Source organism: Equus caballus, chromosome 7, assembly GCF_041296265.1.
Source record: "Equus caballus isolate H_3958 breed thoroughbred chromosome 7, TB-T2T, whole genome shotgun sequence".
Lineage (NCBI taxonomy): Eukaryota > Metazoa > Chordata > Mammalia > Perissodactyla > Equidae > Equus > Equus caballus.
Genome location: NC_091690.1, coordinates 49509619 through 49537510, shown reverse-complemented (window position 1 = coordinate 49537510; position 27892 = coordinate 49509619). Strand labels below are relative to the sequence as shown.

Here is a 27892-nt window from a genome sequence, read left to right as displayed (position 1 = left end):
AGCCTGGCTTGATGAGGGGTGCTGGGTCCACACCTGAGATCCAAACATGCGAACCCCAGGCCACTGAAGCAGAGCAAATTGAACTTAACCGCTATGCCACGGGGCCAGCCCCTGAATTCTATTTTAATGGATGTGGTGTAAAGGCACTTGAATTTCTCTTTTCATTGATATGAGGAATCTGGTCAAAGCTTGTGTAAACTTTGGAATTCCTAGTTTATTTCAGGGCTTAATTGCAAACCCCTAAGGTATTATAATATGCTACTCCTTCCTAAAAGTGTTCCCAGGGTAAATATAGTAGAGGCACAAACAATGATGCCCTCTGTCTTTTTACAAAGAGATTGGTAAAATTTTTATTGTTTACAGTTTTATATCCATTAGTGTTTAGAGAATTAAATCTTGGAATGGTTTCCTATGTAGAAGTGTTAAAACTAAAAGTTATTTAAAAATAATGATCTGGGGCTGGCCCTATGGGTGAGTGGTTAAGTTTGCACACTCTGCTGTGGCAGCCCAGGGTTTTGCTGGTTTGGATCCTGGGCGCCGACATGGCACTGCTCATCAAGCCATGCTGAGGCGGCATCCCACATGGCATAACTAGAAGGACCTACAATTAAGAATATCCAGCTATGTACCCAGGGGCTTTGGGAAGAAAATCGGAAAAAAACGCAAAGTAAAATCTTAAAAAAAAAATAATAATAATGATCAAACATAGAAAAATACGACATATATAAATGTCTCTCCGTGTTTTATTTTATTTTTTGTTGTTGAGGAAGACTGGTCCGGAGCTAACATCTGTGCCCATCTTCCTCTATTTTATGTGTGGGACACTGGCCCCAGCCTGGCTTTGTGAGTGGTGCATAGGTCCGTGACCAGGATGCAAACTGGTGAACCCTAGGCCGCCAAAGCAGAGCATGTGGACTTAACCACTCTGCCACTGGGCCAGCCCCTGTCTCCCCTTATTTTAAATAAATAATGCATGGGAAGGTTTAAAAAATTCCTAAGAGGGGAAACTCGCTGAAGGAGACTCCCTGTCTGCACCTCCTGCCCCACTCTTCTCTGACTCCAGCCTCCCTCCCATGACCAGTTTTGATCACTGCTTCACCATCCTATTAGTGTTTCTTTATGTAAAAACAAGCCAGTGCGAATGCTTAGTTTTTCACCCATGTGTTCTTGTAATGAGTGGCCAGGGTGCACATATTTGCTGTTTGACTTCTGAACACTTAAGCCTCACCCTGCCTTTTCCCCTGGGCCTTCCGACCTGGACAGGCTGATGAGAAAGCCTGGAGGCTCCTGCACTGTGGGCTGCTGCTTGCTGGGCAGCTCCTCCTGGGCGCCGTGCTGCCCTGTGTTGCCCTGTTGACCCCACCAAGCCCAGGTTCTAACTGCAGAGGACACTGAGTTGGCAGTTCTGGTAATTCCTGTCCTCTGAGAGCAGGAGTCTGGGAATCAGGCCCTCCTTAATGTGATCTTTTGTCAGTGTCTTGGGTGGCATCTGTCTGTCTGTTAGAGTGAAGGTGAGAATGAGGCTGGAGTCGCCTTGACATCAGGGGGAGTCTGCGGTTATGAAGATGATTGTACCGTCACTGAGCTGAGCCCCTCTGATGGTCACTCCTTCAAGAGCAATTATTTCAGAGAGAAAGAAGTGACAGGAAAATGCAGCCAGTAGGAAGCAAGATTCCAGAGGGCTCACCAGGGCCCCTAAGTCACTCTGCTGCTGCAACAGAGGGTCTGTTCTAACAAAGATCCTGACCATCTGGGTTATAGTGACAACACCCCAGTCTGACTTTGTCAGAGCAAAGGGATTAGTTCAAACCAACTTAAGTCCAGGCATTTGAACTCTATAAAGCAACCAGTTGTCATGGAGGTGGCTTGTAACCTTGACGGCAGTGATGTGAAGCCCTCTGGAGGAGAGTCTTAAGTTGTCCCTGGAATTCTGACGCAAGAGCCCCCCACTATCTGCCGTTAGAGCTGCTATTGTCACCTGGTACTGAGACCTCTTAAAAATAGAGGCTCTCACAAGCACTGAGCATGTGACCCTCTACTGAGGTGCCTGTTGTGCCTTTGGCCCTGGAAGCAGCACCCTGCTAGCTCAGCCCAGCTGCTGACACCTGCTTGTTTATGGTGGAGCCTCACCATGGCCCTGCAGCTTATGCCACCTGCAGGAGGGGTAGTGGCCTTGCTGTCTTCAGTTCATTAAAAGATGCTAGGGTGATGGAGGAGGTCACCCTCCTCCAAGTCACTTTGGTTCCCTGGGTAGTTCCTTGGGGTTAACTGGATGCACAGCACTAGGGAGTGCATAGACTTTAAGGACAACAGCACACATTCATACGTGATGGAGCTCAGTGGAGTTGCTGCTGTTCATCCCTTAATTGGGACATCCCTGATGAAGAATCAAACCAAAGGATCACCAGAGTTAACCAAACATCAGGCAGTCACCTGACTACTGGCCAAAATTGGCCTCAGCTCTATGTGTTCACAAACTCTTGGAAGACTGAGAGAAAGAAGGGACAGGAAAGTGCAGCCAGTAGGAAGCAAGATTACACAGGGCTCATCAGGGCCCCTAAGTCACTCTGCTGCTGCTCCCAGCCCTGTACCTGTCCCAGCAAAGATCCCGACCCTCTGGGTTATAGTGGACCAACCACAGTCTGAGTTTGGCCCAGTGAAGAGATTAATTCAACCCAACTTAAGCCCAGGCACTTGAAACTATAAAGCAACCAGTTGTCTTGCCCCTTTGTGGTAAAAGAATTCTGGAAATCTCTTGACTCAGAGATCCCCAAAATAAAACTCAGAGTCACACTTGTATGTACACTAATAGGTCTACAAATAACAGGACACTCGTCATCCACCCTGGGGTTCTGACACTACTGATAGTGACCTTGGCACTTCTCAGAGGATCCAGTGCTGTGCTCCCCAACAAGGCATTCGATGGAAGTTTCCCGTCCCCTGTGGGTCTCAGGCTCCTAGAGCACAGACTGGCTTATTGAAATATGTTGAAGTCATAGTACACTAGAAGCACCTACGACTAGAATATACAACTATGTACTGGGGGCTTTAGGGAGAAGAAGTAGAAGAAAAGATTTGCAACAGATGTTAGCTCAGGGCCAGTCTTTTTTATTTTTCTTTGAAACTGAGAAAAATTTTTTCTTACTAGTTGCAGTAACATTGGATTATAACATTATGTAGCTTTCATATGTACATCATAATATGTCTCGAATTCTGTGTAGATTACATCATGTTCCCCACTCAAAAACTAATTATAGTCCCTCCCCTCACATGTGAGCCTAATCACCCCTCTTGCCCTCCTCCCCCCTTCCCCTGTGGTAACCACCAATCCAATCTCCGTTGCTATGTGTTTGTTTGTCCTTGTTTTTATCTTCTACTCATGAGTGAGATCATAGGGCATTTGACTTTCTCCCTCTGACTTAGTTCACTCAGCATAAGTACCCTCAAGGACCATCCATGTTCTCACAAATGGTCGGATTTCATCATTTCTTATGGCTGAGTAGTACTCCATTGTGTATATATACCACATCTTCTTTATCCATTGGTCCCTTGATGGACATCTCGGTTGCTTCCATGTCTTGGCTGTTGTGTATAATGCTGCAGTGAACATAGGGGTGCATGTATCTTTATGCCTCTGGATTTTCAAGGTCTTTTATAAATACCAAGCAGTGGGATAGCTGGATCATATGGTCGATCTATTCTTAACTTTCTGAGGATACTCCATACTGCTTTCTATAGTTGCTGCACCAGTTTGCACTCCCACCAGCAGTGTACGAAGGTTCCCTTCCCGCCACATCTTCTCCAACACTTGTTATTTCCAGTCTTGTTGATTATAGCCATTCTGACCAGAGTGAGGTGATACCTCATTGTAGTTTCGATTTGCATTTCTCAGGGCCAGTCTTGAAAAAAAAAAGTAACTTGAAGTCAGTTGAATGAGAGATGTCCTGTTTCAGTCAAAAGGGATGAATTGTAATGTGTCTGTCTTCATCCTTTTTTAAAAAGACAGCAGTTTTCAGTTTACAGAAAAATTGGTCAGAATTTACGTAGTTTCCACATAACCCTTCTCTCTGCATCCACAGAGTTTGCACTCTTTTTCACATTTGGTATTAGTTGTGTACATTTCTTAGAATTTCCAAGCCCATATGGACGCATTACAGTGTACGGTGCACATTAACATTGACTCTGTGTGTTACACACTGTGTGGGTTTTGGCAAATGTGTAATGACGTGGACCCATCATTTCTGTATCATGGAGTGTAGTTTCGCTTCCCTAAAACTCCTCTGTGCTCCACCTATTGACTCATCCCTCCCTCCAACCTCCAAATCCTTCACAAGTAAAGATGTTTCTAGTGCCTCATACTTTCGTCTTTTCCAGAACGTGATATACTTGGAATCACACACTGCAGAGCCTTGTCCCATTGGCTTCTTTACTTAGCAATAGACTTCTAAGCTTCCTCCATGTGTTTTCATGGCGTGATAGATCATTTCTTTTTATCATTGGACGGTGTTTCATTGTTTGGATGCACCACTGATTGACTGTTCAATGCTTGAATGACATCTTGTTGAAAATTCTAACTCTTGCCAATTATGAATAAAGTGCTTAGGTTTCAGCTCATTTGGAAAAATACCACGGAGTGTGATTGCTCATTCTTACTCTATGTAGTGACAGTGTATTTTATTCTGAAAGGAGGTTCCTGTCTTCCACTGTGGGTGTTCCAAATCCCGTTTCCACCCTCGATGAACTAGGATTCCCTGTAACTTTGCATTTTCACCGATATTTGCTGTTCTGAATATTTTGACTTTTACCCATTTAATAAGTGGTTAGTGATCCCCGTTGTTGTTTTCTTTGCAATTTCCTAATGACATTTGATGTGGAGCATGTTTCATATTGCTTATTTTGCATCTAGATCTCTCCTTCAGTGAGCTGTCTGCAGATCTTTTGCCCATTTTTTAATTGCATGTTTTTCCTCTGACTATTACAGTTTAAGAATTCTTGGCAGGGGCTGGCCCCGTGGCCAAGTGGTTAAGCTTGCGTGCTCTGCTGCAGGCGGCCCAGTGTTTCGTTGGTTCGAATCCTGGGTGCGGACATGGCACTGCTCATCAAACCACGCTGAGGCAGCGTCCCACATGCAACAACTAGAAGGACCCACAACAAAGAATATACAACTATGTTCTGGGGGGCTTTGGGAGAAAAAGGAAATAAATAAAATCTTTAAAAAAAAAAAAAGAATTCTTTGCATATTTCAGATGCCAATCATTTGTCCAGTAAGTGTTTTACAGAGATTTTCTCTTTCTCTGAATTGGTGTTGATCTTCTCTTTACACCATCGTTTTCAGAGGAGGAGTTTTTCGTTTTACTTAAAATTGTAAAACTTTTGGTTTTTTCTTTTGTGGACCTTGCTGTTTGGTTTTCTATGTGAAAATTCATCAAGAAACACAAGGTCATCCAGATTTCCTTCTGTGTTATCTTCTAGGAGTTTATTCTTTTGGCATTTTACATTTAGATCTGTGATGTGTTTTGACTTAATTTTCATGAAAAGTGTGAGGCCTGTGTCTACATTTGTTTTGTGTGTGTGTATTTGCACGTGGATATCCATTATTTCTCCCACTGTTCGTTTAAAATACTTTCTTTTTCATTTGAATCTCCTTTCCTTCTTTGTCAAAGTTCAGTTGACTCTGTTCGTGTGGGTCTAGATGGAAAGCAAACTTGCTGTACTCTCTTATTAATTCCGGGAGTGGTTTCTGTCATTGTGAGTTCTTCCAGTTGTTGCATAGAGACAGTCATATCATATGAAATAAATGCCATGAATTTAGCTTCAGGATTTGTGAAGATGTTCTTTCTCAAGAAGTGGAAGTTCTCCTCTATTACTAGTTTATCATAAATGAATGTTGCATTTTCTCAAGTCGTATTTTATATTCATTTCCCCTCCTTTCCTTTCTGATGTTAGTAATTCCTGTCCTTCCTCTTCTCTGTGTTATCTTGAGTGCATATTTCTCAATTTTATTGGTCTTGAGAAACAAGCAGCTTTTTTCTTTTCATTTTCTCCATTGATTTCCCACAATGACATTTATTTCCTTTCTAATTTTTATTATTTCTTTTATTGTGCTTGCTTTGGGTTTAACTTGCTCTTCTTTTTATTCTTTGCTAAGGTACATGCTACGTTAGTGATTAGAGATCTTTGATTTTTCCAGTGTATTTGTTTGATGGCATAAATTTCCCCCTAGATAATGCTTTCGCTACATTCAAGAACCTTTGCTATGCTATGTTTTCATGTTTTTAATTCAAAATTATTTTTCTCTTTTCTTGAGACTTGTAGTTTGATGCTCTGTAGTATTTAGAAGTGTATTTTTGAATCACCACATATGAGGGAGTTTTCCAACTCTTGCTGATATTGCCTTCTAGAGGAATGCCTATGTGATGTGAGAGCCTACTTTGTGTGATTTCTGTTCTTTCAAATTTGTTAAGGTGTACTTTATGTCCCAGAATGTGGTTTGTTTTGGTGAATGTTCCATGTGAACCTGAGAAGAATGTATATTCTGCTGTTCTGTGAAGTATTCCGCAGATTACAATGAAACCCAGCTGTTTCGCAGTGCTGTTCATTGCACGTCTGTCCTTCCTCACTTCCTGCCTACTGAAATGTCTAATTCCCGATGAGGGGGTGTTGACTTCTACAGCTGTGGTACTGGATTTGTCTATCTCTCCTGCATTCCATCAGTTCCTCCCTGAGGTATGTTGCCCCTCTTTTGTTAGGCAGGTACACATGCAGCGTTGCTGTGCCTTCTCAGAGAATAGACCCCTTTATCCGTACCTACTGCCCCTCTATCTCTGCATCTTCCTCAGTTTGAAATCTGCATTGTCTATGATGTCTATTCCTCTGGCAGCTTCCTTTGGATTCGTGTTGGCATGGTCTGTTTTTCTCCATCCCTTTACCCTTCATCTGTCTCTGACTTTATACTTAGAGTGGGTTTCTTGTAGACAACATGTAATGGTATTTTTTGAAATCTATTACTGTGTCTTTCAGTTGTAATGAGACCATTCATGATTAAAAGTGAGTATTGATTCAGTTAGATTAATATTTACCAAAATTTTAATTTTTTCCATTTCTACCCTTGTTTGTCTTCTACCATTTTGTCACCTTCCCGAGCAAAAATTGAGCATTTACTGTAATTCTTTTTCCCCTCTCTTAGCATATCAGTTACACATTCTTTTAAAAACACATTTTACTGGTTGCCCTTGAGTTTTCAGCGTACATTTACAACTAACCCCCCTCTGCCAAGTGACACTGTGCCACTTCACTGTGTGCAAGTACCTCTTAACACCCTGTCCCCAATTTTCCTTTCCCTGTGTCTTGTCACATTGCTGTCATTTATTTCTCTTCTCCATAAGGTTCTTATTACCAAATGCATTGTTGCTAACATTAGTTTAAACAAAGTGTCATCTGTTGTATTAATTATAAGAAACATAAAAGATATTTCCCCTCCTTTTTTCTTCTTCTAATCCCCTACCTTTATCATTTACATTCTTTCTGATAAACTTTCAAACAATTTCATTCAAAGTATGTGTACTCGGGACAAATTTCCTCAAATTTTGTCTCAGAAAGTCCTTATTTCTTCTTTATACCGAAGGATAATTTTGCTTGACTGAATTCTAGGAAAGTGGGTTTTATTTTCAACACTTTAGATCTTTCAGTCTCCTCTGTTGTTGTTGATGGTTTTTGAGAAGTCCCATTTAACTGAAATCTTTGTTTCTTTCTGGCGAAGGTGTGTTTCTTCTCTGGCATTTTTCAGTACATTCTCTGCGTGTGATGTTTCTCTAGTTTCAGTATCATATCCTGGGTTGTGCACTCTTGTACTTTATCGTGTTTAGTGTTCTGTAAGCTTCGTGGATGGACTGTGTGCTGGCTATCATTAATTTTAGGGTTTTTCAGTGATTATCACTTCACAGTTTTCTGTCTCTCTCTGCCTTTCTTTTCCTTCAGGTTTTCCAATTATGTGTATTTTAAGCCCTCCCTTAAAGAGGGTTGTCCTAGGCTTTATGGATATTGTGTTCTGTCCTTTTTGTTATTTTTACCCTTGCATTAGACTCTGGTGAAATAGATTTTTTTTTCTTTAGTGCAGGCCTTATTAAGAAGAGAATATGTGGCGCATATTTCAAAATGTCATTTTTTTTTATTTTTCCAAAATTCAGAGACATCTATTTACCCTATGACTTCAGGGCTTTCTTGGATCTAAGAAGGGTTGTTCATTTCAAGTTTGTTCATTTTCTTCTTGTGAGATCAAGAATGACAGCTTCTAAGCTCCTTAAGTGCAGGATCAGAAGTCGGCAGGGCATCATCTAGAGTGGCTGGTCAGGAAACACTTCCTCTTAACATTGGAGAAAGGAAATTTTATGTTCTTTTGGAGGAAACCACTATTAAATCCTTCATCTATTTTATAATCATGTGCAAATTTAACAGGAAACCATTGTGGACTTCTAGGAGCTCCCTTGAAATCTACAGCTCTCCTTTTTTTTTTTTTTTTTTAAAGATTGGCACCTGAGGTAACAACAGTTGCCAATCTTTGTCTTTTTTTTTTCCCTGCTTTGTCTCCCCTAGTCCCCCCGTACATAGTTGTACATTGTACTTGTGAGTGCCTCTGGTTTTGCTATGCTGGACGCTGCCTCAGCATCGGCTACCATGCGGTGCCGTGTCAGAAGTGGAGTGCACGAACCGAACCACTTGGCCACAGGGCCAGCCCCAATCTGCAGCTCTTCCTATACCTCAGGGTGAGCAAAGCTCAGGGTACACTGTTCGCATGTGACCAGAAAGAGCTCTTATGGCACATTATTATCTCAGAGTGTGTTCTGAAAATGGTGAGAAGTAGCTTTGAGGCCCATGAGTATAGTGATACTATGGTCTAAGTTTTCATGGCTTCTTCCTTGTGCTTGAGCTCTCAATTCATAATAATTCCAGCCCCATCAAAGCATACAGAGTGAGAAAGGTAAAACTGTGTTTCACTACAACAAGATTTCTATTCAGCCAGCTGCATCTGATTACCTGTAATGGCGTGGAGTAGTTTAGGACAGTGTGGGCAGCTTCGCTTGGTCAAAGTTTGAATTTCACAGGCCGCCTGGACTCTCAGTTTGGTGATGGGACCAGACCAAAAAGCTTCCAGTTGTTCACTGTGTTTTTATTCACTGAAACATCATGTAGATTTCACCTTCTGCTTCATGGAGTGCTGTAACCAGTGGTTCATATGGAAGAAGATGAAAGAATTTTTCTTAGTAGGAATCATCGGTCCACAAATGATATTTGTTTCATTTGTATAGCATTTCTGTCATTTCCCAACATGTTCTGGAACTTGTTATTAGAGAGAAAGAGGATATAATGACACCACAGTAAAATTGTGTAAATATTTCCGTGTGTTCATAATATTGTTAAATTGATGAGCATTGTGTACAGAAAAAAGGGAGTTTGTGATGATCACAACATAGAATAAATGTTTGGAGATAATAGAATCCCATGTAACCTTCCTAGAATTGGAGTATAGATCCCCAGTGCTGTCAGGCTCATGTATCCTACTCTACACACATTTGTGGTGTTTTAGGACTCAGTAGCCATTGAGGATGTGACTGTGAACTTCACCCCAGAGGAGTGGGCTTTACTGGATCCTTCACAAAAGAAACTCTACAGAGATGTGATGTGGGAAACCTTCAGGCACCTGGCCTCAGTAGGTAAGAGTGAGGACATTCCTTCACTGCATCAATGAGAGAACTGCTGCTTTCCCATAAAGAGTGGCTGGCTCAGTGGTGCAGGGATTAAGTTTGCACGTTCAGCTTTGGCGGCCCGGGGTTTGCCAGTTCAGATCCCGGGTGCGGACATGGCTCCACTTGGCAAGCCATGCTGTAACAGGCATCCCACGTATAAAGTGGAGGAAGATGGGCACAGATGTTATCTGAGGGCCAGTCTTCCTCAGCAAAAAGAACAGGATTGGCAGCAGTTGTTAGCTCAGGGCTCATCTTCCTCAAAAAAAAAAAAAAATGTTCTAAGCTGTAGAATATGAAAAGGGGAGGTTGTTAGTAAATAAAGTAGAAATGGTCAGATTATCAAACAGTTGTAATCTAAAAATTTTTCTATAATTTCTAATAATTGTAATAAAATTTCTGGGTCTGCGTTTCAGGAATAACATGGGAAGGTCATGATATTGAAGATGAGTGCAAAGACCAGGGGAGAAAACTAAGGTGAGTCATACAGTAGAAAGCTCTGTCTCACGTAAGATTCCCTGTATGTTAGGAAATTTTTTTAAAAAAGAGCAAAGAAAACAAATAACACTTGCTGCAAATTTAGCTACACTTACAAAATTTTGACCAAGTATACTTTCTGAAATGTGATGTAGAGGTTCACTTTTTGCAAAATATTTCACTTAGAAATAGTATTAGTGAACCCTGTCTATGAATATCACTGTTTGGATAATAGCAAGGGGCAAGTCCTCTTGCGGAAAATTCAGTATATTTAATTTCAGAGAATTCACAGAAGGGAGAAAACAGACATTTCCTATAGATCATAATAAACATAAGAAATATACAATCGTTAATAGACAAATCATTAACAATGTGCTTCTCATTTTTACAGAAAGCATAGGGTAGGGAGACTCTGTGAAAGTGAAGACGGTAGTCAGTGTGGAGAAAACGTTAGCCTTCTTCCAAATCTCAGTCTGAACAAGAAAACTACAGGAGTTAACCCATGGGGTTGCAGTGCATGTGGAAGAGTCTTCACGCATCATTCATCCCTTAAAACGCACATTAGATGTCACACTGAACATAAATCATGTGAGTATCAAAAATATGGAGAGAACCCATATAAATGTAAGGAATGTGGGAAAGCCTTCACTTATCTCACTTTACTTCGAGTTCATGAAAGAACTCATACTGGAGAGAAACCCTATGAATGTAAAAACTGTGGTAAAGCATTCACTTGTTCCAGTTCTCTTCAAATACATGGAAGAATTCATACTGGAGAGAAACGCTATGAATGTAACAAATGCAGTAAAGCATTCACTTTTTCTAGTTCTTTTCGACTTCATCAAAGAACTCATACTGGAGAGAAACCCTATGAATGTAAAAAATGCAGTAAAGCGTTCACTACTTCCAGGTCTCTTGGACTCCATGAAAGAACACACACTGGAGAGAAACCCTTTGAATGTAAAATATGTGGTAAAGCGTTCAGGTTTACCACTTCCCTTTCAAGACATGAAAGAACTCATACTGGAGAGAAACCCTATGAATGTAAAAAATGCGGTAAAGCATTCACCACCTCCAGTTCTCTTAGAGTCCATGAAAGAACTCACACTGGAGAGAAACCCTTTGAATGTAAAACATGCACTAAAGCATTCACTTCTTCCAGTTATCTTCAAAAACATGAAAGAATTCATACTGGAGAGAAACCCTATGAATGTAAAAAATGCAGTAAAGCATTCATTTGTTCCAGTAATCTTCGAGTCCATGAGAGAACTCACACTGGAGAGAAACCCTTTGAATGTAAAATGTGTGGTAAAGCCTTCATTTCTACCCATTCTCTTTCAAGACATGCAAGAACTCACACTGGAGGGAAACCCTACGAGTGTAAAAAATGTGGTAAAGCATTCTCTTCTTTTAGGTCTCTTGGACTCCATGAAAGAACTCACACTGGAGAGAAACCCTATGAATGTAAAAAATGCAGTAAAGTATTTATTTGTTCCAGTAATCTTCGAGTCCATGAAAGAAGTCACACTGGAGAGAAACCCTTTGACTGTAAAATCTGTGGTAAAGCCTTCAGTTATACCAGTTCTCTTTCAAGACATGAAAGAACTCATACAAGAGAGAAACCCTATGAATGTAAAACATGCAGTAGAGTATTCACCTTTTCCAGTTCTCTTCAAAAACATGAAAGAACTCACAGTGGAGAGAAAGCCTCATGAATATCAGGAAAGTGGGATAGGCTTTACTTCTCCTGCAGACTTTTGAGGATATGCACAAATGCACATGAGAGGATAAACCATGTAGACATAAACAATTTGGGATAGATTTTGTCATCCCAGTTCTTCCTGAAGGCATGAAAGGACTCACTTGATAAAAATGTCTTGAATGTAAACAGCATGAGAAAGACATCAACTGGCCTACATCTTTCTGTGTGAAACTCCCACCAAAAAGAAATGTAAAGGTAAGTCCTATGAAAAAGCTTCATGGAATTTAATTTGTATGTGAGCTTCTAGAAAACTTTCAACAGGAAAGAATTGTTATAAAAGTAGTAAATAGATTGTATTTATCAAACTTCTTTATTAAAGTGCAACATTGGACTGTGGATTTCTATTAATTACTTCAGAAATGCATATTGAGGTGAGATGTGTCTGCTAGTCGTCCTTAGTAAATAGTAAATAAGATTCATAGGTAGTGCTTTTCCCTTAAATCAGTTAATAATTTTTTATCTTTACTTTTTTTTATAATGTTTTAATTTTTCTCTGTTATGGGGCCATTGAAAAGTGACAGTTTGTATTTGTTGTGATTTTCTTAGTGGCCTTGTATTATGGTTCCCTGATATGCCTCATCCATTGTACATATTGTACGTGTTTTAGAGAAAGCTCCTTTTGGGGGTTGGTGGGTGGAGGAGCCTGTTTTTATTTTCTGTACTATTAAACAGTTGGAAAAAATTGTGTATGGCAAGTTTATCCAATAGTGTACTTCCTGTGAATTGTTATTTTCCTATTTTGGCCTTTGCTGTTTGTCCTTCCTTCTGACTGGTATTTGGTGAATAGACTTTAAATTAAGTAGAGGCCTGTGGCAGGGCAACAAAATCTAGAGCTGGACACATCACCCCTGTACTGCATCATGTCAGTGAGGGTAATCTGAAGAGCTAGATCTTTAAGAATCCATCCCCTTTATGTGCCATGTTGGAATTCCCCAATGGCCTCACTTACATGAGATTTGGAAGGCAGAAGCACACAAGGCCTTAGGCCGATTTTTCAGTGACCACACAGGGAGAGACACAGTTACGTATGAGCTTCATGAACACCATCTTCCATCCCTTTTTCTGGATTCTTCACCCTTTTTGTCAAGAGTATCTTGAAAACCACCAATAACTAGTTGATTTCCATATTGTTAGAGACACATTTTCCACCAGTTTCACATCAAAGATCCATTCGAGTTAGGGTCTTTCTGTAAGGCCTCTTGTGTCCACCAGGAAGCTAATTCAGACCTTTGTGGGTGGGAGTATTGTCTGATTCCCCTTTTCTCTAGATGATAATTGAATAACGTCTGATGTGTATAGGAAACACCTTGTGATGTTGATAGTGCTAGTGAGCACATTTTCCTGCTTGACCATGGCATCTACAATGGGACATAAAAAGAAGCACCTGCGAGTTTGTTTCCCTGCTGCGTTGTGCAGTGGCTGCCTTGACCCAGTTGTTCCATGTGAGAACAATCACCTTTCGCGTGCTGGGAACACTGTGTTTCCTGTTTCTTGTAGCTTGAATGGATTCCCTCGATGTGTTCTCAGTAACCTTGAGTGTATGTCAATAAAACTATGTCCATTTGTTTGTGAAATGAACACTTCTGTAGTTGTTTCATTGATATATTTTATCCACTGTTCCAGTCCATCCTATGTTAAATATTATTGTGGATTTCATTTTTACAGACTATATTAATATCCATTTTTGATTATGGATTTTCAGATACACTTTGCAAGGTTCTTCATTTAGTCGTTATACATTGTGAGTCAGTTTTATCATGTGCAGACCAATTCAGGTATTTCTTCCTTAGGCAAACTGTATTTCTTATTCATTTACAGTTACAAATTTTGACATGAAAATAATTTCTCATTCATTTTTAACCTAAAAATTAACCATCATGTTTTTTTTCGGTGCCCTCTTCCAGTGACCTGCAGGATTACACCTGCAGTCAGAGAGGGGTGTAAGGAATTCTAGTAAGAATGACCACAGACCTAAAGCACCTTGAGGTGTAGCGGTAACGATGCTCAAAGGACTTCTTACAAGATTTTGATCTGTGTTTGTGGATTTGACTGCAATTCAAGGAGGCAGGTTATTTTCTGTATTCATTGATGTGAGGAGGTAAACTTAATTCTACCTTTTGTGAACCTTTTTTTTGTGAACCGAATCATTGTTTTGTAGAACGGAAAAACAATGTAGTGAAGGTAAGTTAATTTTTAAGAAGTTCCAGTCAGTCATTTTAGTAAGAAGAAGGAAAAGAATGATTTTTAGGATTTGGACTTTTATACTTTCTCATTTTTACCTCTGTGGTCACAAAATACTGTTAGTTTTGTCTTGGAAACTGTACTTTTAATGAACAAGCTGTCAGACACTTTTCTCTTCAGCAGGGTAAGACCTGGCCTTGCAGTGGATGCAGCCAGCACATGGTCAACTGGAACAGCTTTGCCTTTCCTACTTATAGTCAAAACACCGATGTATTTCCTATGGTGAATTAGACCCTGTTTACTGTGAAGTACCTCATTGAAATACATACGTTCTCTTGGTATCCTACATAATATTTTCACTATCTCCTTTAGACTCAGCTGAGGCCTTTGAGTTTACGTAAATTGTGAGACAGTGCAAACCCAGCCAGCGAATTAGGACCACTGTCCCACTCTGAAGCCTTCCCTTCTCCGAAACTCTGCTGTTGCTGGTACCGTTTCAGCGTCCCTCACAGGCCATGCAGTGTGGAGTGGGTGCACACACTGTAGCAGAGCTGAGACACAGTGGGATCTGGATACAGAGCATGAAACAGACAATTCCTGGCAGTCCTGGTGCTTCCATGTTTGTGGAAAAGCAGAAGTGGTCACAGTGAAGCTTTGTTTTATAGAATAGAAGGAAGGCCTTTGAAGAAAAGTAAAAAATAGCATTGAGCTATTAGGCTGAGGTGTGTTTATATCTTTTGCATGAGTGTAGGAGTGAGCGAGGATGTCATTATTATTGTTATCTGGGACTTGAGACTTCCTATTGATCTAAGCCACAGATATTTGTATTGTCTTTTGTTTTTAAGGTCATTTGAGAGGATTTTTATATTACCATTAAATATTTAAAATGTTAGCATATTTGGCATTTTCGTTTTGCTGCTCTACAGACTGGAGTGTGCAACATACACCCCAGTAAACCATGGAGTTCCTCCCACTTAGAGAGACAGTTGCCTTCACCTGCCCTGTTCTAGCTCATCCTGAGTGAGTTCTATGAGTAGAGTGACATCTCTGTGAGTCCGCTGTGATCTCCCCGTGGAAACACCACAAAGAGTTCTGGCTGGTTAGAGGCAGCCATCCCAGGAATAATTGAGTGAGCTGGAGAGAGAAGGTATGATTTTTAGTAACATCGTAATTGAGTGTAAGAGGAGAAATGGGAAATTTTCAACATCTTTTCATCACAGGAGTGGCTGGAAGTGTTTAATTTCAATGATCCAGAAAGCCCCAGAGCCCAGGTAGCTGATCACAGGTTTCCTTTCTATATCCTTAGACGTCCAGCACGTGGTGTGGAAAATTGGGGAAGAGCAATAACAGCTTCAAGGTTTAAAACAGCAAAGGGAACAGGATGTTTTCCCTTTTTTTTAAAGTGTAAATTATGAATTGGGTTTCATTCAAATGGACACCACAGGATTGTTCTTTTGAGGTGATGGGATTTTTTTCACCTTTTGATGGCAGTCTTCCTAACATTTCTGAAAACTTATGAGGGCACTTAAGTATTTTATATATGTGTTTTATATATAATTATTAGAAAATGAATAATATAATTGCTTTCATATGCTAGAAGACTGTCAAGGTCTCCTGAACCTGGATTTTTATGTGGTCAAACCTTTGCACCACTGTGGCATCCTTCCTAGGAAGATTGCAGGACTGAGATGAAGGACTCAGTCCTCAACGGGCCTTTCTGGCAACACTGGCTTATTTGAGAAAACACCCCTTAGGGTTGCACCTGCCCTCAGCTCAGACTCTTAACTAAGAGTGAAGTGAGAGGGCTCCCAGACATTGTCTTTGAGTTTAAATCAGGTTCGTGGACAGATCTTTGGAAATTCTGAGGTCTGAAACATAAAGTATCCCAAGCAGAATCTGCCTGGGGACATCCTCGTCCATGTGCATTAGCATCAGTTGTTTTTGGTGCCATCCATAGACCATCTCCAGCTCTTCATTTCCCAACTCAAGCCTACTCTGTGCCTGCTTACTTGGGAAAATCTTTAGAAATCCACACGTCTCACTGTACATTTTCTCTGAGGCAACAGGAGGGGCCTGAGTTGAGAGGGTGACAGAAGCAGAGGTAGAAACCATGTCATGGGCACATTCTGTTACCCACAGTGACTCAGCCACCTCAAATTTATCAGATCTGCTTGCTGACTTATTCACACGACACTTACAAATTGACGTACGTTGAATTGGGAAACAAAAGGCTGTGGAATCTTTGAAGTAACATTCCATTACTGTCCCCCTCCCTACAGTCCTTCTCAAAGATGCCTTAGCAGCCTCTCATTGAGCATCCAAGCGTCTCTAAACCCCCATGGTGGACATAAATTACCCAAGGCATTCTTGTACCAGAACTATTCCCTTCACCGGGTGCTGCACACAATTAGAGAAGTTACTGCTGGCAACTGACAGAGTCTTTATGTAAATAGAGTCCCTTCCACGGCCTGAGTGGATGATCCTACAAGCCAGCTTCCCATTTTGCCTTGTCCTGAATGCAGGAACCTCCAGGCTTTCTAGTCAAAAGCCTCCTCATTGAAGAGATGGGTATTTACAGCATGGAGCCAACATTGCTCCTCTGGAGTATCCCATGAACAGTTGGAAGTGCTTCATTCTTCTCTGATGTAATCCATTCTGAGGAGATCATTTCCATTTTAGACAGACTGGCCACTTGGAGAGTCACTTAGCAGCACATGGGTGACCAGGGTGTTCATAAACTTTATGAACAGTGTGCACTGCCACACCCGACAGAGTGCACTGCAGAGATGCTGCCTTCTGTCGCTACATCACACAGGCCATCCTTGATCAAAGAATGGACTGAAGCATCCGAGTGATCAGTCAAACAACAGTCATGTTAGGAATAGAAACTTTCTTAGCCCAGAATCCAACCAATCTGTACATTTTTTACAGATCCTGAGCTGTTACCCATGATCCAGCTGTGTGGTGTCATGAATACCACCAACCCCTTATCCAAGGTTGCCCACTATGTCTTAAAGAATTCTGGGAATATCTTGCCTCTCAAATACCCAACTACAAATCTGGCTGCTCCTTAATCTGCCCATATTAGCCCTCAAACTGCAGAGGGTAATTTGTATTGCTCAGGGTGATAAATTGATGTGAATTTCTGAGACACATATCAACACCTCAGACCTGATGGTATTAACCTTAGCCTTATATCCCACATAATGTGAAACCACTCACAGACCTCTAACTTAAGAGTGTAGGCAAAATTGAAGTGATTTCCCTTCTCTGCCATGGTTAACCCAGTGATGGACCAGTGAACCTGATGTGAAAACGTAAGTCACTGGTAATATCATCAATGGACACACCTGGCAGGATGAGGAAGGGATCCCCACAGCTGATGGCAAGTAGACTTGGTAGGCCCGTTCCCCGATCCTCTGGGCTCCTTGCTGTGCTCAGACCGTGGTAGAACTTGATATGGACAAATTACTCATGCCATCATACACTACCCTGCTGAAGCCAAAATGCAAGGAGCCGCCAAGATGGTCTAAATTTATTGATATTATCAGCTCAATTCTGAATAGAAGAAATACTGGGCTCTTGAATAAGTTGTTCACTGGACATTTTACCTCTTTTACTACCACAGGCTACCCCCTTCAGATGATAGTCTAATGGCCTCCTCAGGCCAATTTGCTTTCTTCTCAATGGCCCTTCCTGCTGTTGCAGGCATTGATTAGACTCAATCCCAGTCTTTGGGGCTCATTGCTTTGCTCTCATCGTCAGGCTCACTGGCTCCTGATAGATACAGGCCTTTCCCTGCTGGACATTCCTGCCAGAACGGTCACTCCTAGAGGTCTCTGGTTTGTTGTAACAGTGCACCCTGGCCACCACTGTCGTATCCCACTGCCAAGTCTTCCCCTCACCTTGCCTGTGGTCTGTGTGCCCTGCATGTAAATGCTTCATTTGGGGTACCTCCTTCAAAACCCCTGTGGCTCATCACATACAGATGTGCTGTTTTCCTACCATTTGTGCTCATGTGCTCATTGTCATGGGAGTCACTGTTACTGACCTGGGCACACATGAAGTCATTCAGCAAACATCTTTCCTGCCAATCAAGAAATGTCCAAAACACTGAAAATTTCTGTGGCAGACAACTGGTGTTTGTGATGTTTCCCTGAAGGAAAACCCCTTGGCAGCCGTGGTAGCTGCTGCCCAGTTGGCTTTAAAGTATTTATTATCCATCCAGGGAGAGCTCTCTTCCTCTAAGAGGGCTGCCTGTGGTATGTGGGTAGGAAGGTGCCACCAATAACACAACAAGTGAGACAACAGATTAAAAGAATAATATCACTTAAGTATTTGAACAGAGTTCTGGAACCACACTTACACGTTTCTGGATCCCTCCACATATTTGGATGACTCGATTCAAATGGTTTTTTGAGTCTTTGTCATCTTAAATATAATATGTTTGCACTTTTCACATAGGTGTTTAATTACTATTCAAATCAAATTTATCTGAATAGTGGCATCTGTCCCAAAGAGGCTTTTATGTCTCTTTTTTGCAAGCATACATGTTATTTCTATACAGAGCCTTCTTTCTTTAGACTCAGTATGGCCCAAAACTTCTCACAAGTTCTTAATATTTCTTACTCTTCCTAACCTTATTTCACTCTCCCTTTCTAGAGAGGGAGAGGGACTAAAACTTCTCAATTTTTTAAGTTCTGACCTACTACCTGTCTGTCCTTTCCTCAGTCTCTCTTTCCAGAGAGGGGCTAAAGGGGGCTCTTCTTTCCAGCCCTAGGTAGGAGCCTATCCGTCCTGAGAAGAGGGGGGAACTTACCCGTCAGGTCCCTGTTCGGGCGCCACTTGCCGGAGTCCAGCCTCGGCAGAGTCCAGGTTCCCGCGGGAGGGACGGCGTCGGCGAAAAACTGAGGGAGGGGAAAATAAAGAGGATGTGAGACTTGGGTTGGTGTTAGCAAGTCCAACTTTACTGTGCACAGGTGTCGTTTATATATTTTTCAGGATTAGTACAGAAATGGTTCTGCAAATAGAGAGATAAGGAAGTAAAAAATGAGCACACGAATATTTATTAGCATTCTATTCTTTAGAGCATAAGGTTAATGGTAGTCTTCTCTGCAATTAACTAGTGTTTGTTGTCTCTAAGCTAAAGGAGATAGGTACCTAGGCATCTGTTGTAATTCATGGTAAAGTTAAATCAAAGAGAGAAGGTCCAGGCCTCCGGACAGGACAGCAGTCTGTCTGGTTACATCCTGGTGGAGCCATCCCTGCCTCCCTCAATCATTTATGCCATTAGTGTAGATGGCTTTAGCAGTAGAATCAATAAGTGAAAATGGTGTAGTGTCCCAAGGGGAAATACAGAGCAACAGAAGTGAATGGATGATTTGTGTTCTGATATAAAGAGTCAGAGTGATCGTTCTTATCTTCACAAGGAAAAACTGATGAACCTGAAAAGGAGCACCTCTTCCTAGATCCATCAGTGACTTGAGATGACATGGCAACCAATGACCCCAAAATGAGAGACAGGTACAAATAGAGAATTACCACATACTGGGAGGACAAGTGACTGGAGCCAGGCACCTCTAGGAACACAGAAAGTTTTAGGGATGAATTTGCCAACATGTGGACTAGTCTGAGAGTCAAAATCATTCATGCCTCTAGTCTCAGGAAACTCCCCCAAATTCATTATTTTTTCCTGTGCTATAGGACCCCTTTCCAGAAAACAAAGACAGTCCTCTAAATACCCATCTGTTGAACTGTTAGAATCAAGGTAAACAAAGCTGTCCCTAAATAAGAAAGGTGTTCACTTCAAATGTGCTGGCAGAGGAACAACTCATAAAGAATCATGACAAATCATAACATGGTGTCATGAAAAGAAAATGACAATTCTCCAGACACTAAAGAATTTCTCAGAAGGTTGTGATGTATCTGATAGAGAATTCACGATAGCTGTCATGAGGAAACTCAGTGGGCTACAAGAAAACTCAGAGAGACAGTTCAATGAGCTCAGGAACATAATGATGAGGAGTACTTTACCAAAGAGATTGAAACTCTAAAGAAAGAATCAGGGGCCGGCCTGGTGGTGCAGTGGTTGAGTTCGCATGTTCTGCTTCTCGGTGACCTGGGGTTCGCTGGTTTGAGTCCTTGGTGCGGACATGGCACGCTTGGCATACCATGCTGTGCTAGGCGTCCCACATATAAAGTAGAGGCAGATGGGCACGGATCGTAGCTCAGGGCCAGTTTTCCTCAGGAAAAAAGAGGACTGCCAGCAGTTAGCTGAGGGCTAATCTTCCTCAAAAAAAAAAAAATAAACTATTAATAAAAAGAGAATCAAATTCTGGAGCTGAAGAACTCAACAAATGAGATGAAGAATGTAAGAAAAAGCATTAGAAATACAGTAGACCATATGGAAGAGAGAATTCGAAAGCTCAGGGGTGGGCCCAGTGGCGCAGTGGTTAAGTTTGCACATTCTGCTTTGGCGGCCCAGGGTTTGGCGGTTTGGATCCTGGGTGCAGACATGGCAGTACTTGGCAAGCCATGTTGTGGTAGGCATCCCACATATAAAATAGAGGAAGATGGGCACGGATGTTAACTCAGGGCCAGTCTTTCTCAGCAAAAAAGTGGAGGATTGGTGCCAGATGTTAGCTCTGGGCTAATCTTCTCAAAAAAACAAAAAGGTAGAAATCTAGAAATGATTCATGTGAAACAGGAGAGAGAACTAAGATTTTTTAAAAATGAAGAAACTCTATGAGAACTGACTCCATTAGAAAAGGCAACATAAGGGTAGTGGGAATCCCAGAAGGAGAAAATGGGGAGAAGCGAGCAGAGAGCTTATTTAAGGAAAGAATAGCCGAGAACTTCCCAAATCTGGGGGATGAAATAGATATACAAGTCCACAAGGCTGAGACTACCTAATTATCTCAATGCAAAAAGAGCTTCTCCAAGACACATTCTATTAAAACTGTCAAAATTCAGTGATAAAGAATTTGAAAGGCAGCCAAGGAAAAAAGCCAGTAACCTACAAAGGTATCCCAATTAGACCATCAGAAGATTTCTCAGCAGAAACTCTGCAGGCCAGGAGAGAGTGCAATGACATATTCAAAATACTGAAAGATAAAAACTGCCAGCCAAGAATACTCTGTCCAGCCAAGTTATCCTTCAGTTATGAGGGAGAAATAAAGGCTTTGCCAGACAGACAAAACCTACGGGAGTCCACCACCTCTAGACCTGCCTTACAAGAAATGTTGAAGGGCACTCTTCTAACTGAAGTGAAAAAGAAAAATCACTCAAGACTTTGAGTAAGGTGATAATAGACAGAACCAGAAAATTGCACGGGTATTTCAGAATAGGGTGTTAAACACTTAATTATGGCAAAAAGGTTAAAAGTTGAAAACTAACTAAAAATCTCCCTAGCTGCTACTTCACTTTGGAAATGAACTCACAACATAAATTGGGATAATTTGTGACAAGAAAACATAAAAGGGAAGGAGGAAAAGCATGGAAGCAGTACAGGCAAATGAACATAAACTATCAGCAGGAAAAGGACTATTTTATGTATGATACGTTTTATGTAAATCTCATGGTAACCACAAAACAAAAATTTAGAGCAGAGGAACAAAGCATTAAAAAAGAGGAACCTGAGAAAAACATCATTGGAAACCACAAAGTCAAATGGCAGACAGGAACACAAGGGAAAAGGAAAAATGGAGATATAGACCAATTAGAAAACAAAAGACAGAATGGCACCGGTAAGTCCTCCCAGATCCATAATCAGCCTAAATGTAAATGGCTTGAAATCACCAGTCAAAAGGCCCAGAGTGGCCACATGGAGTAAAAGACATGACCCAACTCTCCGCTACCTCCAGGACACTCAGCTCAGCTCTAAAAACAAAAACAGGCTCAAAGCAAAGGGGCTGTGGGCTGTTTGTATGCACTCGATGCCTCAGAGCTGTGAAGGGCTTACTAACCTCCTCTCCTGGACCGCTAAGTCTCTCTGGGAGGAACCACCGCTTGCTGGGGTCTGGGGTGGGGATTTCCACTGCTGCATAAGCTGCTGCCAGGTGAAGCCTTGCATTCCCACCCTACAGTGTCAATGCTGTAGGTCAGACCGCCTTGCAGAGACCGGCCTGCAGGCCTCAGGGTGAGGTGGGTGTGTCTCCCACTCCTTTCTGAGAGACCCCGCGGGGTGTCAGGGCTGGAGGTGATGGGCTGTAATCACATTAGGAAGCCCTGGCGTTGAGCCCCGGAGAGATGACTGGGAAGGTAGGGCTCTGTCCATTTCCCCCAGGCAGGGACCAGGGGCCTGGGCCATCAGGTCCTGGGAGCTGAGGAGAGTTCCCCTAGATTGGTGCCGGGAGGGGAGATGGCTGCTGGGCCCACGGTGTCAGTGGCAGGTATTGGGGTGTTGAGCTTGGTCAGCCGGCCCTACCCCATGACAGAGGCAACTGTCCCAGGGGCATCATGGCAGGCTGTCCGGGCAAACGCTGCCAAGGCAAGTGCTTCTTATGGTGCTGCATTCCTTGCGGCTGTCACAAATCATCCCTGACCCCAGGGGACATCGGGAGTCCCACCCAAAACATGGTGCAGCAGAATGAATTCTCCCGAAAAGCAGGCCCCTGAGCACATGGTACCAGGTCCTCCCAAGTCCCCAGAGGAGGTTTGAAAACTACCAGATGCTTGTAAGACCCCTGCTCCAATGGCCTGGGCTCCACTGAGCGTGGCGGTGCATAAACAGGCCAAATCGCCATTACTGCGTTCTTGGGGCTCGGGAGCTTTCCTGAGCGCATCAGCTAACACTGCACTGGTAGAGGTGGGCTCCAGCCCCCGGGGGATGACGGGGACACCCTAGAATGGGAGGCAGCAGCATGTGAGTCGGGAAGAGGCAACATGCTCAGGTCTTCCCCGTCACTATCCAGCAGGAGGGAGAGACAGAGACTCGTAACTATAATAATTATCCTGAGAGAAGTGCAAGGTTTTTTAGAAAAAATTGTCCAAAGGGAGTGGGAGAGGGGCACATGTTGGCTCTTACAGGTCTTTGGACTCACTCCGAGCTCTTGCTCACTGAGACTGAGTCATGCCAGCTGGCTGGACTGGTCAAAGATCCCAGAATTCACAATTTGTTAAGAAAAAAAACCCCTCAAGGTATTGAGGGCCCATTTTATTACAGATACTGTAGGGGAGACCACGGACTTGTCACCACAGTGAGGACACTCCCAAACGACGTGAGCCACCAGGTCAGAAGATGCAGACAAAGAAAGGGGGAAATGGACTCTGCAGAACAGACCCGCCAAGCTCTGGAGCCCACAGGGATGAGGGGGAGACGCCCTGCCTCGCATGACTTGGACTTTTATGGCTTGGCACCAAGCCCAGCCTTCCATCACGGTTATCACAGCAAAGGCTCACTGTGCATGGAAAACCCTGCCTGAAACGCACCTCCTGTTACATCAAATTGGATGGTTCAATGGGTGTATCATTTTGTTGAGAGCCAGGGCCCCACAGAGCCCCATGACCATTTCCAACCCAGAGGAGACACCCTTGAGGCCAGCACCTCAGGAGTTCTTCTTGAAGGGGGGTCTGCTATTCTTAAGGCCATGCTGTCACAATTTATAGAAATGTCAGCTACACTACAACAAGCAGTAGACTGCATCAATGCTGTAGCTGGACACATAACAGAGAATTTTCCAGATCTTGTTTGCCAGTAAAGGTGAATGGGCCCTACTGCCCCCTCCCCCAGAAACAAAACAGAGGGTCCCTAGGGAATATGGGGGCTTCCAGGCTCCTTATTGGTACCACAGAGGGGTGGTACCTTGTCCCATTTCTCTCCTTCATGAGATGACCAGCAGGTCACCCTGCACTGGCAGCTCTGGAGATCAGGGGTCATGAATGACCTAATATCGGGACAGCCCGACCACAAAGTAGAAGCATTTGCTCGGGCACTGTGGGCTCTGCAAGAGACTGCCGACTCCCCACCCCAAGGATAGATGCTGTCAACTCTCAGAATGCCTCAGCCCTGGCAGCAGGATCCGGGATCCGTACCTTGATCTCTGAGAGTGGCAGCAGTCGAGGCCCCTGTGATAGGAACCTGGCCATTCCCCAGAGAGTGTCTCTCCCCTGGGGGACAATCACTCGCACACTTCCTTAATTATCTATTGGGACACACATAAGAAACAAACTTTTACTGCTCCCATTGACTCTGGAGCCCCAGTTACAGTGCTTCCTGGGAACCCCTCCAAACCTAAGCCAGGGGCGCCCTTTAAATTACAAGGGGTAACAGGTGGGACAGGAGAAGCCGTTCAACTTCCATTGGATGTCGCTCTCCAAACAATCTGCCTTAAAAACCTTCGAGGCCGGCCCAGAGGCACAGCGGTTAGGTTTGCACGTTGTGCTTCAGTTGCACAGGGTTCGCCGGTTGGGATCCTGAGTGCAGACATGGCACTGCTTGGCAAGTCATGCAGTGGTCGGCATCCCACATATATTAAAAAAAAAGTGGAGGAAGATGGCCACAGATGTTACCTCAGGGCTAATCCTCCTAAAAAAAAAAAAAAGAAAATCTTTTAGTGGTGGTGACCTCTCTGGCCCTACCCTTTCCTGTTATAGTATGGACACCTCAAGGTGTCACCACACCATCTGGATCAAACCCACATTCCTGGCCTTCCTGGTGGGAGCTGCCCATTGGGAGCCAGTAAACTACCACTCCTGATTTTGGACAGTAAATACCCCCAGTATCATTTCTAGTAGGGGACTGAGGAATTACCGCCCACAATTCAAGATTTATGAAACACTGCGTCTCCTTTCGATTCTCCCATTTGGCTGGGATAGAAGCCTGCTACTCTGGAGTGGTGCCTCACAGTCCACGATGGAAATTTAAATGCTCAGGTGCCCCCTATTAGGGCTCCCATTCCCTACATTGTCCAATTAATAGAAGACATCAAAAGGACTCCAGGGGACTACTGTGCCATGATCAATCTAGCTAATGTGTTCTCTTCAGTATCGATCACCAAGGAGTCCCAGTCAAATTGTTTGCATATTTGAAGGGACCCAACATACCTTTACCCGGCTGCCTATGGGTGAGGTTAACAGCCAGGCTATTGCCCGCAATCTTTGCTGGCAAAACCTGGATGCCCTTACAGTGTCCCCTCGCACTGTCAGACACTATATTGATGGCATTCTAACTCGGGGCGCTTTAGAGGATGTGGTGCATGAGAGCCTAGCATGGCTGGTGACCCACCTACAAGGTAGAGGATGAGCTATGGCCCCACATAAAATTCAAAGGCAGCCACAACTGTTAAATTTCTGGGACTTCATGGGTCCTCTCAAGGCTGGGAAATTTCACTTGCAAATGAACATCAATTCTTAACTATTCAGCCTCCAATCGAGCTACAAGCCCAACACATCTTAGGTCTCTTCACATTTTGGAGCAACACACACCACACTTAGCCATCACTCTCAGACTCATTCACGCAGTCACACAATCCCCCACAATTCATCAGGTAGAATCTCAACAGCAAGACTTACAGCTGGTGTAAAGGTCAGTTCATCAAGCTCTCCCCTTGGGTGCTCCTGGCTCCTCCTTCAGATTGAGGCACTGGCCACCATGGACTATGAGTCCTGGACCCTTGGACGATACATGCCTCCTCCTTGTTGCCTATGGGCTTCTAGAACAGAGGGCTGCCTCCCCCAGCTGCCTGCTATACCCCATTGGAACATCAAATTCTGCCCACTCATTGGGCTTTGTTAGAAACAGAGGCCTTCACAGGACAGGAGCCTGGTCTCCTGCATGCCCACATTCCTGTCACATCATGGAAAAGGGATGCCTCCCAACAGTGGCTCGGCATGGCCACCAATGCCTCTTTGCTAAAATGGAAATGGTACCTTCAGGAATGGGCTAAACCTGACATGGCAGATCTTTCTAAATTACAGGAGGATGTGACTTCCCTGAGCCTCACCCCGTGGACCTTGAGGAACTGGTGACAGCACCCCCATTGCCTATGCCTCTGGTGGCCTGGGTGGACCCTGGGAAGAGCTGATGGAGCTACTAAGAGTCCGTGTACTTCAGACAGCAATGCCACCACTGGACATGGTGGAGCCTGATGGAGAGCAGTAGTGTGCCTTCCTGCCAGTGGCGCCACTCCTCAAAGATGGCAAGTCAGGGTTGGCTCAGCTTGCTGAGCTGGTGGCAGTACAAATGGCTGTGCAGAGTCCCGTTGCCCATGACAAGCCTCTTGTCCACATTTTTACTGACTCATGGGCAGTTGCTAACAGGCTAGTGGTTTGGTTGGGCCAGTGGAAGTGGGACAATTTTCACATTCAAGGCCATACTATTTGGAGAGCATCAATTTGGAGGGACATTCTCCAGGCACCGGTCACAATTATGGTCACTCACATTTCAGAACATACAAATGCTGTCACATCAGAGTTAGTTTTCAGAAACTTTGAAAAGTAGAATTTAGCCTTTGTAAGAGACATGTCCATTTGTAAAGGAAATCTCCATCTGTAAAGGTGTCTCCCTCTCTGTACCAGGAAGAAGGGGGGATGACCTTCTCTCTAGAAACTCTTCTCAGTGTAGAAGACAAGGACTCAAATCTGCATAATGACCTTACTCTTTTTTATTGGGCTTTTCTTGGAACCTCCTAAAACTGACTCTCCCCACCCCCAGCATCCTCCTTTGTCTTTAGCTGAGGAGGGTATTTAAGGTGAGAAACTCTGCCATTTTGGGGAGCTACTCAGTTTTTCTGGGTCTCTCCCATGTATACATGTTATAAAGCTCTGTTTGATTTTCTCCTGTTATTCTGTCTCATGTGAATTTAATTCATTGTCCAGGCAGAAGGACCTAGAGTGGGTAGTGGAGATGTCTTCCTCCCCTACATATACATAAATTTGTTTAGTTGAAATGAATCTGTAAGATAGCAAAGTCGAACTCTAGAAGACTCACTGCCAATATAGCCTTGTCCCCTCCAGTGCTGTTAATCTAGCCGCCCCCAATACAGTTCTGATCATTTCCTTTTTTTTATTTAAAGAGTTTATTTTTCGGGATTGGCCCGGTGGCCGAGTGGTTAAGTTCGCGCACTCCACTGCAGGTGGCCCAGTGTTTCGTTGGTTCGAATCCTGGGCGCTGACATGGCACTGCTCATCAAACCATGCTGAGGCAGCGTCCCACATGCCACAACTAGAGGGACCCACTACTAAAAATATACAACATGTACCAGGGGGCTTTGGGGAGAAAAAGGAAAAAAATAAAATTTAATAAAAAAAAAAGATTTTGGGGCCGACCCCATGGCCGAGCGGTTGAGTTCGTGCGCTCCGCTTCCGCTGCCCAGGGTTTCACCAGTTCGGATCCTGGGCGTGGACATGGCACCGCTCGTCAGGCCATGCTGAGGCGGCATCCCACATGCCACAACTAGAAGCACCCACAACTAAACTACACAACTATGTACTGGGGGGCTTTGGGAGAAAAAGGAAAAATAAAATCTTTAAAAAAAAATAAATAAAATGAAATAAAATTTTAAAAAAAGATTTTATTTTTCCTTTTTCTCCCCAACGCCCCCTGGTACATATTGTATATTTTTAGTTGTGGGTCCTTCTAGTTGTGGCATGTGGGATGCCACCTCAGCATGGCTTGATGAGTGGTGCCATGTCTGTGCCCAGGATCGGAACCAGCGAAACCCTGGGCTGCCAAAGCAGAGTGCACGAACTTAACCACTCGGCCACAGGGCCGGCCGTTGATCATTTCTTGAGA

General features: G+C 43.3%; 1 protein-coding gene and 1 long non-coding RNA gene across 10 annotated transcripts in view; one reads left to right on the top strand and one right to left on the bottom strand.

The window, feature by feature from the left end:
* LOC100066251 (zinc finger protein 709) overlaps positions 1-27892 on the top strand; it is a 112962-nt gene that overhangs the window by 29312 nt on the left and 55758 nt on the right. For 4 of the 9 annotated variants that reach the window (XM_005611874.4, XM_070274047.1, XM_070274048.1 and 1 more), the window contains 3 exons: positions 9584-9710; positions 10157-10217; positions 10609-13557. In XM_005611874.4, coding sequence (XP_005611931.2) covers positions 9584-9710; positions 10157-10217; positions 10609-11932 — 1512 coding nt within the window. In that variant the 3' untranslated portion in view covers positions 11933-13557. Of the gene's footprint in view, positions 1-9583; positions 9711-10156; positions 10218-10608; positions 13558-27892 lie in introns of those variants that run through there. The other 5 variants (XR_290588.4, XR_011440958.1, XR_011440957.1 and 2 more) reach the window with 3 other exon arrangements.
* LOC138925144 (uncharacterized) overlaps positions 24318-27892 on the bottom strand; it is a 38137-nt gene continuing 34562 nt past the window's right edge. The window contains exon 5 of the long non-coding RNA XR_011440959.1: positions 24318-24685. This is a non-coding gene — a long non-coding RNA (uncharacterized lncRNA). The remainder of the gene's footprint in view (positions 24686-27892) is intronic.